At 68.4% G+C, this 13,374-nt stretch overlaps 2 protein-coding genes across 16 annotated transcripts in view; one reads left to right on the top strand and one right to left on the bottom strand.

Annotated features, from left to right (window-relative positions):
* Positions 1 to 13,374, bottom strand: part of PPP1R10 (protein phosphatase 1 regulatory subunit 10) — a 34,054-nt gene that overhangs the window by 6,800 nt on the left and 13,880 nt on the right. For 9 of the 12 annotated variants that reach the window (XM_087729850.1, XM_087729849.1, XM_087729842.1 and 6 more), the window contains one exon: positions 12,380 to 13,371. In XM_087729850.1, coding sequence (XP_087585976.1) covers positions 12,713 to 13,371 — 659 coding nt within the window. In that variant the 3' untranslated portion in view covers positions 12,380 to 12,712. Of the gene's footprint in view, positions 1 to 9,264; positions 11,177 to 12,379; positions 13,372 to 13,374 lie in introns of those variants that run through there. The other 3 variants (XM_087729853.1, XM_087729854.1, XM_087729852.1) reach the window with 2 other exon arrangements.
* ABCF1 (ATP binding cassette subfamily F member 1) lies at positions 238 to 8,835 on the top strand. Of its 4 annotated transcripts, none has more exons than XM_087729835.1 (26): positions 238 to 493; positions 1,231 to 1,277; positions 1,348 to 1,431; positions 1,629 to 1,767; positions 1,918 to 1,952; positions 2,172 to 2,276; positions 2,365 to 2,427; positions 2,518 to 2,583; positions 2,679 to 2,750; positions 2,833 to 2,925; positions 3,001 to 3,126; positions 3,832 to 3,932; positions 4,024 to 4,109; positions 4,214 to 4,353; positions 4,435 to 4,583; positions 4,658 to 4,741; positions 5,318 to 5,442; positions 5,539 to 5,651; positions 6,002 to 6,173; positions 6,792 to 6,866; positions 6,977 to 7,047; positions 7,384 to 7,416; positions 7,767 to 7,935; positions 8,307 to 8,371; positions 8,470 to 8,542; positions 8,639 to 8,835. In XM_087729835.1, the coding sequence occupies exons 1-26, from the start codon at positions 427 to 429 to the stop codon at positions 8,803 to 8,805; spliced, it is 2,520 nt and encodes an 839-aa protein (XP_087585961.1). In that variant the 5' UTR covers positions 238 to 426; the 3' UTR covers positions 8,806 to 8,835. The 4 variants fall into 4 exon arrangements, with proteins under 4 accessions (XP_087585961.1, XP_087585963.1, XP_087585962.1 ...); XM_087729837.1 differs by having other exon boundaries at positions 1,629 to 1,762; positions 1,916 to 1,952; XM_087729836.1 differs by having other exon boundaries at positions 240 to 493; positions 2,836 to 2,925.

Here is a 13,374-nt window from a genome sequence, read left to right on the forward strand (position 1 = left end):
AAGAGAGCCAATGGGAGAAGGAGTTACCTCAGACAGGGGCGGGACGAACCCGCGAGAACCAATGGGAGAAAGAATCACCTCACAGTGGGGCGGGACGAACCCGCGAGAACCAATGGGAGAAAGAATCACCTCAGAGTGGGGCGCGACGAATCCGCGAGAGCCAATAGAGAGAGAGATCGCCTCAGAGCATGCGGCGGGGCGAACCCGCGCGAGCCAATGGGAGACAGAATCACCTCAGAAGGGGGCGGGACGAACCCGCCCGACCCGAGAAGGAAGTCAGTGGGCGGGACCCGGGTTCCAGCGAACCAATCGGAAGCAGCGACGGCCCGGGCCGGTGCCGTGGCGGACCGGAAGCGGAGGGCTCTGCGAGGCGGCGCTCTAGGCGAGTCTCTGTGGCTGCGCAGGCGTAGTACGAGGCGCCCGGCCATGCCGAAGGGAGCGCGCCCGGCGACGGCCAAGCAGGAGGAATGGCGGGGGGAGAGCGAGGGGCAGGGTGAGTCCGGGTCCCTCCGGAGGGAGCGGAGGGGAAGCAACACACCTGGGCCCCCGGGGGGGAGAAGGGGTGAGGAGGGGGGTCTGGGGGGGGGGGGGGGGTGCGTCCCTGATGCCTGGATCCCCTGCGGGGAGAGTGAGGTCTGTTGGGGTGGGGGAGCTTTGACAGGCGGACGCCTGGATCCCATTTGAGGGGGAGGATTAAGCATGTGAGGGGGGGATTAACCCCTTTGGGGGGGATCAACCCCTTTGGGGAGGTAATGAACTCCTTTGAGGGGGGATTAGTCTGTTTGGGAGGGGATTAACCCGTTTTTGGGGGTAATTAACCCCTTTGGGGGGGGGGGATTAACCCGGTTTTGGTGGGTACTAACTCCCTTTGAGGGGGGGATTAACCCCTTTGGGGGGAATTAACTCCTTTGGGGGGAGATCAACCCCTTTTTGGGGGGTAATTAACCCCTTTGGGGGGGAATTAACCCGGTTTTGGTGGGTACTAACTCCCTTTAGGGGGAGAATTAACCCCTTTTGGGGGGGAATTAAGCCATTTGGGGGGGGGGGGATTAATCCTTTTGGGGGGATTAACCCTTTGGGGGGGGTCTCAGGCGCGTTGGAAGGGGGGAAGCCGATGGGTCCCGGAGCCCATGGGGGGGGGGGGGGGGGGTGCGGCCCCGGACGCTTGGGGCCCTCGAGGTGGGGCAGGGCAGGGCAGGGCACACCCGGACGCCCGGATCCCCGCCGCAGACCAACCGGTGAAGAAAGGCAAGAAGGACCGGCGAGGGAAGAAATCGGTGAGCCTTGCCCCTTACCCCCTGCCCCCGAGCCTGGCCCTGACCCCTGACCTCTGCCCTCTGCCCCCAGTTCTTCGAGGAGCTGGCGGAGGAGGAGAAACTGGCGCCTGCGGAGGCCCCCGCCCCCCCGGAGAAGGAGGCGCCGCCCCAGCAGGTTCGTTAGGGCCACGCTAATGAGGGGGGCGGGGCCTATTGGGCCAGAGGGGGAGGAGCCAGGAGGGGCGAGGTCAAAGGGGTGTGGCTAGAGGGGGTGTGGGTAGAGGGGGCGGGGCTGGGGAGCAGTGGGGTAACTGGGGCTTGGCGGGGCGATGAAGGGGGTAATTAAGGAGGGGGTTAACGAGGCGTCGCCAGGCCTCCCGGAAGAAGCGCGAGCGGCGGAAAGACCGGCGGCGGCCGGGGGCGGAGCCTGAGCCCGAGGAGGTGGAGCTGAGCCGGCGCCTGCAGGAGCTGGCGGCCGCCGGCAGCGAGGAGGAGGAGGAGGAGGAGGAAGGTGAGGGGTGGGGGGAGCAGCAAGTCCGGCCCGGGCTAGAGCGGCCCCACCAGGAAGTGCTGGCCTGGGTCCGCTCTAGGCCCGGGCTGACCTGCGGCTCTGTGGCCCCTCGTTAATCCCCTCCCCCCCTCTCCGTGTCTCCCCCCGCAGCGCCGGCCCCCAGGAAAGGGGGGAGGAGGAGGAAGGTGAGCGCATGGGGGGCCCCAAGTTGGGGAGGAACCCTAAAATATGGGGGGGGGGGCAGGATTTGAAGAGTGGACACCAAAAATGGGGAGAAGCAGGGAGGGAATGAGGCACATTTGGGGGTGGGGAGGGGGGAAACTGGGACCCCCTGAAATTTGGGGTGGGGGAAGGAAATAATTTGGGGTCCCCACCCCCCCCCCCCCCCCGCGTCCCCCTCCCAGGGCGGCAACGTCTTCGCAGCGCTGAGCCAGGAGCAGAGCGAGGAGGAGGAGGAGGAGGAGAGGCGGGAGGAAGGCTCGCGGCCCGGCAAAGGCAAAAGCAACAAGGTGGGGGGATGGCCGGGTCCGCTGGGGGGTGGGGGGCACCCCAAAATGTGTCGGGGGAGGCTCCCCCCTCTCTGATGCTGCGGGGCAGGAGGAAGAGGAGGGCGAGAAGAAGAAGAAGAAAAGCCGCAAGAACGAGAAAGGCAAGCGGCAGGTGAGGGCGCGGGGGGGCACCCCGGGGCGGGGAGGGGGGGCACCCCCAAACTTCGGGGTCTCACCCCACCCTTCCCCCCCCTCCCCTCAGGAAAAAGCCCCCAGCGAGGACGAGGCCGAAGGCTCTGATGAGGATGCGCGGCCCAGGGGCGGGAAGGTGAGGGGGGGGCGGGGCAAACCCGGACTCCTGGGTCCTCTTTGGTGGGGGCTGGGGGCCTCACCCCCTCCCCCCCCCCCCCGCCCCCGAACAAGTTCGCGGCTCTGCGCGACGATGAGGAGGAGGCCGACGAGGCCGAAGAGCCCCGGAAGGGCGGCAGCGAGGCCGTGAGTCCCTCGGGATGGGGGGGGGGGAGGGGAGAAACCCCCCCCCGGGGGGCTGACGGGGGATGGGGGGGCCCTGTCCCAGCAGGAGGAGGACGAGGAAGAGGAGGAGGAGGGGAGGAAGGCCGAGCCCGACGCCCGCGTCAGCAAGAAGGAGAAGAAGAAGATGAAGAAGCAGGTGAGGGGGCGGGGCTTGAGGCTGAGGGGGGGGTGTGGCTTGGCACTGACCCCGCCCCTTTGTGCCCCGCCCCAGCTGGAGTACGAGCGGCAGGTGGCCACCATCAAGGCGGCGGCGGCGGCGGGGGAGAACGACTTCTCGGTGTCGCAGGCCGAGCTCTCCTCCCGGCAGGCCATGCTGGAGAACGCCTCCGACATCAAGGTGAGACCCCAAAACCCCCCCCCCGAGTCCACCCAGGTGGGATAGTCTGCCTCCCCCCCTCCCGCTGAGGTGGTACCTCCCGTGTCCCCCCCCCAGCAGAGGGGTGGTATCTTCCGTTCCCCCAGTGGGCTGCACCGTTGTACTGGGAAACGGGGGGGGGCGCGGGGGGAGTGGGGCGTACCATTGTACTGGGGAAGGGGCAACTGGGGCGCACCATTATACTGGGAAAGGAGAAACTGAAGCAGGCGAATACTGGGGAAGGGGGGAACTGGGTCACACCATTGTACTGGGGAAGGGGGGAACTGGGGCCCACCATTATACTGGGGAAAATGGGGGACTGGGACACTCTATTATACTGGGAAGGGGGGAACCGGGCACTGCCATTGTACTGGCAAAAGTAGGGTTTGGCCGCAACGTTATACTGAGAAAAAAAGGGAACTGGGGCCTGCTATTATACTGGGAAAGGGGGGGTCTGAGGCACATCGTTATACTGGGAAAGGGGGGAACTGGGATGCGCTGCTGTACTGGGATAGGCGTAGGGCGGGTAACACCATTATACTGTGAAAGGGGGTGGGGATAGAACCACACTTGGACTGGGAAATGGAGGGGGTGGACTGGACCACGCTGTTATACTGGGGAAGAGGAGGAACTGGGCCGGGGGGGGGGCCCCGGGGGGTCCCTGACCCCCCCCTTTCCCCGCCGCAGCTGGAGAAGTTCAGCATCTCGGCGCACGGCAAGGAGCTCTACGTCAACGCCGACCTCTACATCGTGGCCGGGCGCCGCTACGGCCTCGTGGGACCCAACGGGTGGGTGCCCCCCACCCTTGGGGGGGCCCTGGGGGGAGAAGGGGGTGTCGTTAGCCCTCCCCCGAGCGTTTAACCCCTCGTTTGCCGGCAGGAAGGGGAAGACGACGCTGCTGAAGCACATCGCGAACCGGGCGCTGAGCATCCCCCCCAACATCGACGTCTTGCTCTGCGAACAAGGTGCGCCCGGGGGGTCCCCTGGGTACCTGGGTCCCCCCAAAACCCCTCCAATACCCCCCCAAAGCACCCGAGACCCCCCCCAAACCACCTCCCCTCTCCCCCAGAGGTGGTGGCGGACGACACGCCGGCGGTGCAGGCGGTCCTGCGCGCCGACACCAAACGACTGCGGCTGCTGGAGGAGGAGAAACGGCTGCAGGCGATGCTGGAGGGAGGCGACGACGCGGCTGCCGAGCGCCTGGAGAAGGTGGAGGGGACACCTGGGGACACGGGGGACCCCTGAGGACCCCCCCAAATTTCCCCCCGCCCCCCCCCCCCCCCCCCGTAGGTGTACGAGGAGCTGCGGGCCATCGGGGCGGCCGCCGCCGAGGCCAAGGCGCGGCGTATCCTGGCCGGTCTCGGCTTCAATCCCGAAATGCAGAACAGAGCTACCAGAAAGTTCTCCGGCGGGTGGCGGATGAGGGTGTCGCTGGCCCGGTGAGCGGCGGTGGGGACGCTGGGGGGGTGACGGGCGCGGCTGGGACCCGCCGGTGACACCGGTGTCACCTCAGGGCCTTGTTTATGGAACCGACGTTGTTGATGTTGGATGAACCCACCAACCACCTCGACCTCAACGCCGTCATCTGGCTCAACAAGTGGGGACAGGGGACAAAAGGGGGGGGCAGGGGACAAGGGGGGGACAGGGGACGAGGGGAGGGGACAGGGGACAAAGCGGGGGGACGGGACAAGGGGGGACAGGGGACAAGGGGAGGGGACAGGGGACAAGGGGGGGATGGGACAAAAGGCGGGGACAGGGCACAAGGGGGGGACAAGGGACAAAGGGAGGGGACAAGGGACAAAGGGAGGGGACAGGACAAGGGGGGATAGGGGACAAGGGGGGACAAGGGATAAAGGGGGGACGGGGGACAAGGGGAGGACAACGGACAAAAGGGGGGGACAAGGAACAAAAGGGGGCAGGAAACAAAGGAGGGGACAGGAGACAAAGAGGGGACAGGGGAGGGACAAGGGACAAAGGGGGACAAGGGACAAAAGGGGGGGACAGGGGAGGGACAAGGGACAAAGCGGGGGGGACAGGGGACAAGGCGGGGGGATGGGACAAAAGGGGGGGACAGGGGACAAAAGGGAGGGACAAGGGGGTGACCCAGGGGTGGGGGTGTCCCCTCAGTGCCCCCCGATGTCCCCACGTGCCCCGTGTCCCCCCCGCCCCCCAGCTACCTGCAGACCTGGAAGAAGACGCTGCTGGTGGTGTCCCACGACCAGGGCTTCCTCGATGACGTCTGCACCGACATCATCCACCTCGACGCTCAGCGCCTCTTCTACTACCGGGGCAACTACAGTGCGTGGGGGGTGGCAAATGGGGGGGGGGGGCGGGGCGATTGGGGGGGTTAATTGCCCTCCTCGCCCCCCCCCGGCCCCCCGTTGCCCCCCGCAGTGACGTTCAAGAAGATGTACCAGCAGAAGCAGAAGGAGCTGCTCAAGCAGTTCGAGAAGCAGGAGAAGAAACTCCGCGACCTCAAAGCCGGCGGCAAATCCACCAAGCAGGCGGTGAGCGAGGGGAGATCCCTCGGGGATCCGCTCCCTTGGGATCCGCTCCCTGGGGATCCGGGATCGCCGCCTGCCCCTGGCGCCTCTCGGTGCCCCCAGGTCCCCGTCCGGGGGCCTCCCCCCCCGCCGTCCCTCCTGGGATCCCCCCCTGCCTATGTGGGCTGGCTCCCCCCCTGCAGGCGGGATCCACTGCAGGGATCCAGAGGGATCTGGAGGCGGGATCCACCCGTGGGGCGGTCATCGGGGCCGTTATCCCACGGTTGGATCCCGCCGCGCAGCCCAGCTCCCTAGAAGGGATCCGCTGATCCCCGAGCGGATCCCCGAGCGGATCCCCTCCCGCTCTCCCCCAGGAAAAGCAGACGAAGGAGGCGCTGACGCGGAAGCAGCAGAAATGCCGGCGGCGGACGGCGGCGGAGGAGGCGGCCGAGCCCCCCGAGCTGCTGAAGCGGCCGCGGGAGTACACCGTGCGCTTCACCTTCCCCAACCCGCCCCCCCTCAGCCCCCCCATCCTCGGCCTCCACGGTACCGGGGGGCACTGGGGGTGCTGGGGGGTGGATATGGGGCACTGGGGGGGATTTAGGGGGGCTCTGGGGGTGCTGGGGGGTGGATATGGGGCACTGGGGGGGATTTGGGGGGCTCTGGGGGTGTTATGGGCTGCTGGGGGGAGATATAGGGCGCTGGGGGGGGGCTGGGGGGATTTGGGGGGCTTAGGGGGTGGTTGGGGGGATATGGGGCGCTGGGGGGAGTTTTGGGGGGCACTGGGGGTGCTGGGGGGTGGCTGGGGGGCGGATATGGGGCACTGGGGGGCTGGGGGGGGGATTTGGGGGGCTCCAGGGGTGTTGGGGGGGATATGGGGCAGTGGAGGGGCTGTTGGGGGGGATTTTGGGGGGCTTAGGGGGTGGTTGGGGGGGATTTGGGGGGCCATGGGGTTGTTGAGGGGGCCATGGGGCAGTGGGGGGGGGGCTGTTGGGGGGCACAGGGGAGATCCTGGGGGGCTGCAGGGCTGTTGGGGGGCACTGGGGGGGACATTAGGGGGCAACGAGGGGGGCTGGGGGGGTTATGGGGCATTGGGGGGGGGTCGGGGGGCGTTTGGGGGTGCCAGGGCCCCCCCAATCTCAGCCCTCCCCCCCCCCCCCGCAGGCGTCGACTTTGGCTACGAGGGGCAGGAGCTGCTCTTCCGCAACCTCGACTTCGGCATCGACATGGAGTCGCGGGGTGAGGCCCTGCGTAACCCCCCCGGGGCGGGGGGGGGCCCTGCGGCGCCAGCGGGGGCCCCCCCATAACCCGGGGCCCCCCCCCCTTTTCCTCCTGCCCCCCCCCCAAAGTTTGCATCGTGGGCCCCAACGGCGTGGGGAAGAGCACCCTGCTGCAGCTGCTCACCGGGCAGCTGACGCCGGTAGGGACCCCCCCGAAAATTGGGGGGGGGCTGGGGCACCCCAAAATGGGGTGGGGGGTGTGGGGAGGGGGGTGGGGGTGGATTTGGGGGGGTGGGGGGGAATCGATTTGGGGGGGGCTGCTCTGGGTGTTGAGGCTCCCCTGGGGATTTGGGGTGGTCGGGGGGGGGGGCACCCTACAATCCCCCCCCCTGCCGTGAGGGGGTTTGGGGTGCCCCCCCCCCGGGGTTTTGGGTGCTGGGGGGGGGGGGGGGGGTGTTTTGGGGACCCCCTGGGTCAGGGGTTTTGGGGGGGGTCCGTCCGTGCCCCCCCCCCCCCCCAACGTGGCTCTTTTGCAGACGCGGGGGCAGATGCGCAGGAACCACCGGCTGGTGAGGCCAGGGGGCGGGGCCTCGGCAGGGGGGCGGGGCCTCGGCGGGGGGCGGGGCTTATGCAGAGGGTGGATCTTCAGAAGAGGGCGGGGGGCTCTGAAAGGGGTGGAGCTTATGGGGGGGTGGGGTTTCCCAGTGTGCAAGGTGGGGGGGGGGGTGGTGGAGCACCAGGTTGGGGGCGGGGCCTCTGCCAGGAGGGTGGGGCTTGCAGGGTGTGGGTGGAGCCTGCTGGGGCAGGGGGTGGGGCTTCCCCTGGGGCAGCAAGGCAGAAGGGCTGGGGGGGGCGTGTTGATCCGGTGGGCGTGGCCGGTGGGCGTGGCCTGACACCACCACCCCACCCCCCCTTGCAGAAAATCGGCTTCTTCAACCAGCAAGCGGCGGAGCAGCTGCGGCTGGAGGAGACGGCGGCCGAGTACCTGCAGCGCGGCTTCAACCTCCCCCACCAGGACGCCCGCAAGTGCCTGGGCCGCTTCGGGCTGGAGGGCCACGCCCACACCCTCCAGATCGCCAAGCTCTCCGGTGGGGGCGGGGCCTCAGAAGGGGGTGGGGTCTGCACCAGGGTGGGCAGAGCCTGTGCCTCAAGGGAGATGTGCGCTGCTGGCTGGGGAAGGGGAGGGGCTTGGGGAAAGGGGGGCAGGGCCTGGAGGCAAGGGGTGGAGCCCTGTTGGAGGGGAGGGGCTTGTCCCGAAGGGGTGGAGCCTCCTGCCAGGGGCGGGGCCTGGCAGCATGGGTGGGGCCAAGAGGCAGCACAGTGGGGAGGAGGGGGCAGGGTGTGATTGGCGGGGTGCAGAGCCTATCAGGGAGCAGGGGGTGGAGCCATCCAGCCTAGGTGGGCAGAGCCACACTGGGGGCGTGGCTAATCCGGGCTAAGCCCCGCCCCTTCCCCGCAGGGGGGCAGAAGGCCCGGGTGGTGTTTGCCGAGCTGGCCTGCCGCGAGCCCGACGTCCTCATCCTGGTGAGTGGGGGGGGCGGGGGCGGGGCCGGGCCATGTCCCCGCCCCCCCAGCGGGAGTCCCCGCCCCCTTGCTCCCTCACCCGCCCCTCCCCCCCCCAGGACGAGCCCACCAACAACCTGGACATCGAATCCATCGACGCCTTGGCGGACGCCATCAACGAGTACCGGGGAGGTGAGGGGGCGGGGCGATAGAAAGCGGGCGGGGGTGGGCAGGGAGGAGGGATGCGTGCGTGCGTGATGTCATCGCCACCTCACCGCGTCCTCGCAGCCGTCATCGTGGTGAGCCACGACGCCCGGCTGATCACGGAGACGGGCTGCCAGCTGTGGGTGGTGGAGGAGCAGGGCCTCAGCCAGATCGACGGCGACTTCGACGACTACAAGCGGGAGGTGCTGGAGGCGCTGGGGGAGGTCGTCATCCACCGCCCCCGCGAGTGAGCCCCTCCCCCAATAAAGAGCACTGCTGCACCCTGGGGAGCCGTCATTTGGGGCCGCCACCAGTAGGGTCCAGGGTGAACGCCATCAGTGGGTTTCAGGGTGAACGCCGCCAGAGCGAGCCCTCGGTAGGCTCCAGGGTGAACGCCATCCGTGGGTTTCAGCATAAACACTACCGCTAAGCTCCAGCGCAAGCACCATCAGTAGGTTTCAGGGTGAACACCACCAGTCAGTTCTGGAGTCAACCCTCAGTAGGCTCCAGAGTGAACCCCATCACTGGGTTCCTGCATGAACCCTCAGTAGGCTCCAGAGTGAACCCCATCAGGTTTCACCGTGACCACAACCACTAAGCTCCAGAGTGAACACCAGCAGTAGGGTTCAGGGTGAATGCCACCAGTAGGCTCCAGAGTGAACGCGTACCAAGCACGACCACACCCAGTGCTGACGTCAGCGGCTCCGCCTCTTTTTTTTTTTTCCACCAGTTTATTATTAATGTACAAAATATACAAAAGAGGGAGGGGCGGGCGCGGGGCCCCTCCCCCGGCCAAGTTTTCACAGAAAACAGCGTCCGGCGCAGCCCCCCGCCCCCAACCCCCCCCCCCCCCCCAAAATATTCCCACCCCAACCCCGGCGGCGGCGCCTGTGGCAGGGGTGGGGGGGAAGGGCAACAGCCCCGGGCGCAAGGGGAGGGGGAGGGGAAGGGGGGTGGGGAGGCCGTTGGGGCCCCCCCAAGCCGGGCCCCGGGGGAGGGGGGGGGGGGGCGCTGTGCGCTGGGGGGCCACTACCCCCCGCCTGAGGCCGTTTTTCGCTCTGCAGGGGGTAACCACCCCCTGCCTGAGGCCGAGTTTCGCTCTACGGGGGCCATTACCAACCACCAGAGGCAGTTTTTCACGCTGGAGGGGGGCAATTGCCCCCCCCCAGGGGCAGTTTCTCGCTCTAAGAGGGTAACCACCCCCCGCCTGAGGCCGTTTTTTGCTCTAAGGGGGTAACCACCCCCCGCCTGAGGCCATGTTTCGCTCTAGGGGGGGTACTTACTCCCCACCAGAGGCCATTTTTCGCTCTGCAGGGGGTAACCACCCCCCGCCAGAGACCGTTTTTCACCCCGGCAGGGGTATTTATACCCCGCCAAGGGCTGTTCTACCCCAGCGAGGCTCTTAATGCCCCCCCGGGGTAGTTAGGCCCCCAAATGGGGTAAATTGAGCCCTGCCGGGTGTAGTTACACCCGGGGGGGGGTTATTTACACCCGCAGAGCAGGGTACCGGTAACCTGGCAGCAGCATTTTAACCCCGGGGGGGGTCAATTAGTGTGCGGGGGGGGGTTACACCCTTCGGGGGGGGCAGTTACCCGCCCGGGGGGGGGGGAGGCCGGTCCCCCCTGCGCAGGGGGATTTACCCCCCAGGGGGTACTTACACCCCACAGAGGGGCATTTACGCCCTGGAAGGGGTATTTATGTGCCAATGGGGGGGATTTCTGCCCCCTAAGTGGGTATTTACGCCCCACAGGCGGGTATTTTTGCCCCTGAAGTGGGTACCTACACCCCCTAGACGGGCATTTACAACCCCCCGGGGGGTACTTTGCCCCCTAAGGGGGTATTTACACCCCGAGGGGGGTATTTCTGCCCCAGAGTGGATACTTCTGCCCCAGGAGGGGGTATTTTTGCCCCAGAGGTGGGCATTTCTGCCCCAGAAGTGGGTGTTTTTGCCCCACAAGAGGGTATTTACACCCCCCCAGCGGGTATTTACGCCCCTTGGGGGGGTATTTCTGCCCCGTAAGTTGGTATTTCTGCCCCCCAAGCAGGCAGTTCTGCCCCCCCAGCGGGTATTTACGCCCCTCGGGGGGTATTTCTGCCCCACAAGTAGGTATTTCTGCCCCCCCAGCGGGTGTTTATGCCCCTCGGGGGGTGTTTATGCTCCCCAAGCAGGCAGTTCTGCCCCCACAGCAGGTATTTATGCCCCTCGGGGGGTATTTACCCCCCCCAGCGGGTATTTACGCCCCTCGAGCGGGTATTTATGCCCCTCGGGGGGTATTTACACCCCCCCAGCGGGTATCTACGCCCCTCGGGGGGGGTATTTGCGCCCTGGGATGGGGGAGGGGATCCGAATTCGGCGCCGGGGGCATCACCGCGGCCTCACAGAAGCCATAAAGTTGGCGGCTGCAGCGCGAGTCTGAGAGGAGGAGGAGGAGGATGGGGGGGGGAGGAAGGGCAGGAGGAGGAGGAGGAGGCGGCGGCGGCGGTGGCGCGGGAGGAAGGGCGGCGGCGGGCGCTACGGCAGGGGCGGCCCGTTGACGCCGGGGTGGTAGAAGGCACAGTTGTTCTCGTACCTGCAGCTGCCCTTCAGCATGAAGTGGCGACAGACGGCGCGGCTCGACATGTCTGCGTGAGAGAAAAGGGGGGGGGGGGGGCGCGGCCGGCGCCGGCGCCCCGGCCCCACGGCGGCCCCACGGCGGCCCCACGGCGGCGGCTCTGGGAAGACGGGGAGGGAACGGGATTTTTTGGGGGGGGGGGGGGGGTTGGTGGGGTGAGGAGAAGGGGGGGGGGGGACGCGGGCGTGGGGCGGCTGCGGGCCCCAGGGCCGGCGGCCGGATCTGGGGGGCGCTGAGCCCCCCCCCCCGGTCCCTGCCCTAGAGCAGGGGGGCTGGCCCCTGCGCGCAGCGCCGCCCCCCCCCCCCCGCCCCACGGCGCCTAAGCCCGGCTTTGGGAGCCGGGCTGGTCCCTGTGCGTGGCCATGGCAGCTCCCAGCATGCCCTGCGGCCGGGCCTAGCACTGGCCTAAACTCCCAGCATGCCTCGCTGCTGGCCTAGAGCTGGTTTTAACTCCCAGCAGGCCTCAGGGCCTGCCCTAGAGCTGGTTTTAACTCCCAGCATGCCCTGCTGGCCAGCCTAGAGCTGGTTTTAGCTCCCAGCATGCCCTGCTGCTCATTCTAGAGCCAGTTTTAACTCCCAGCATGCTCTGCTGCTCATTCTAGAGCCAGTTTTAACTCCCAGCATGCCCTGCTGCCCGTCCTAGAGCTGGTTTTAACTCCCAGCATGCCTCACTGCCTGCCACTGCACTGCGTCTCCCAGCATGCCTTAGTGCCCATCCTAGAGCTGGGTTTAACTGCCGGCATGCCCTGCTGTCCACCCTAGAGCCGGGTTTAACCCCCAGCAGGCCTCCTTATCCACCCTAGAGCCAGGTTTAACCCCCAGCATGGCCTGCTGCCCATCCTAGAGCTGGTTTTAATGCCCAGCAGGCCTCCCTGTCCATCCTAGAGCTGGGCTTAGCCCCCAGCATGGCCTGCTGCCCATCCTAGAGCCTGGTTTAACCCCCAGCAGGCCTCCCTGCCTGTCCTAGAGCCAGGCTTAGCCCCTAGCAGACTTCCTTATCCACCCTAGAGCCGGGTTTAAGCCCCATCAGGCCTCCCTGCCCGTCCTACAGCCAGGTTTAAGCCCCATCAGGCCTCCCTGTCCATCCTAGAGCCAGGCTTAGCCCCCAGCATGGCCTGCTGCCCATCCTAGAGCCTGGTTTAACCCCCAGCAGGCCTCCCTGCCTGTCCTAGAGCCAGGCTTAGCCCCTAGCAGACTTCCTTATCCACCCTAGAGCCGGGTTTAAGCCCCATCAGGCCTCCCTGCCCGTCCTACAGCCAGGTTTAAGCCCCATCAGGCCTCCCTGTCCATCCTAGAGCCAGGCTTAGCCCCCAGCATGGCCTGCTGCCCGTCCTAGAGCCGGGTTTAACCCCCGGCAGGCCTCCCTGCCCGTCCTAGAGCCGGGCTTAGCCCCCAGCCTGCCCTGGAGCCACCTCCCGCCTCGCCGCCCCCGCCCCACAGCTGCCCTGCGGCCGGGGGGGGGCCGGGGGGGCCTCCCGCCGCTCCCAGCATGCCCTGCGGCCGCCGCGGGGGGGGGGTCTCCCCCCTGCCCCCCCCGGGCCCCGCCCTAGAGCCCCATGGGGGGCCGGCGCCAGTCGGGGCCCCGCCCCCAGGGCCCGGGGGGCTCGAGGGGCTGGAGGGGGTGGGGGGGGGGCTCCCCCCCCCGCCAGCGGGGCAGGAAGGGCGGGGGGGGCGGGGGCGGGGAGGGGGCACCCACGGGCCCCTCCCAGCCGGGGCCGGGGCCGCCCCAGAGCCAGGCCCCGCAGCCGCCGCCGCCGCCGCCCCCCGCCCCGCATTTACCTCCTCCGTGGCCTCCGCCGTGACCCCGGGGGTGCTCGCCGGGGTGGCCTCTGCCGTGATCGCCGTGGCTACCGGGGGGCCCCCCCCTTGCGCCGCCGCCGCCGCCATTTGGGGGGCCCCCGTTGCGTCCCCCCCCGCCGCCGCCGCCACCGCCGCCGCCGCCGCGGCATCGGTACGGGGGTTCGGCGCCGCTACGGCCGCGGGGGCGGTGAAAGGGGCCCCCCCCGCGCATGCCGCCGCCGCCGCCGCCGCCACCGCCGCCGCCGTGGGGGCCGCCTCGGAGGCTGCCCCCCCCTTCCGGCGCTTCCCAAAAATCGCCGCCGCCGCCGCCGCGCTGTGGGGGGGGCGGCCCCAAGAGTCGGGGGCCGCCGGGGATCCCCGGACCTGGGGGGAGGCCGGGTCCCCCCCCGCCTCCGCCGTGGGGTCCTG

Source organism: Nipponia nippon, unplaced genomic scaffold (genome assembly GCF_047370975.1).
Source record: "Nipponia nippon isolate SJK-2023a ecotype South Korea unplaced genomic scaffold, ASM4737097v1 scaffold_47, whole genome shotgun sequence".
Classification (NCBI taxonomy): domain Eukaryota; kingdom Metazoa; phylum Chordata; class Aves; order Pelecaniformes; family Threskiornithidae; genus Nipponia; species Nipponia nippon.

Excerpts from the sequence above, each read along its gene's own strand:
- ABCF1 (XM_087729838.1), top strand. The coding sequence starts at position 1,131 with ATGGGGGGGGGGGGGGGGGGTGCGGCCCCGGACGCTTGGGGCCCTCGA. Across the intron at positions 2,584-2,678 it reads CGCGGCCCAGGGGCGGGAAG|TTCGCGGCTCTGCGCGACGA; the intron begins GTGAGGGGGGGG and ends CCCCCGAACAAG. Across the intron at positions 4,584-4,657 it reads ATGAGGGTGTCGCTGGCCCG|GGCCTTGTTTATGGAACCGA; the intron begins GTGAGCGGCGGT and ends GTGTCACCTCAG.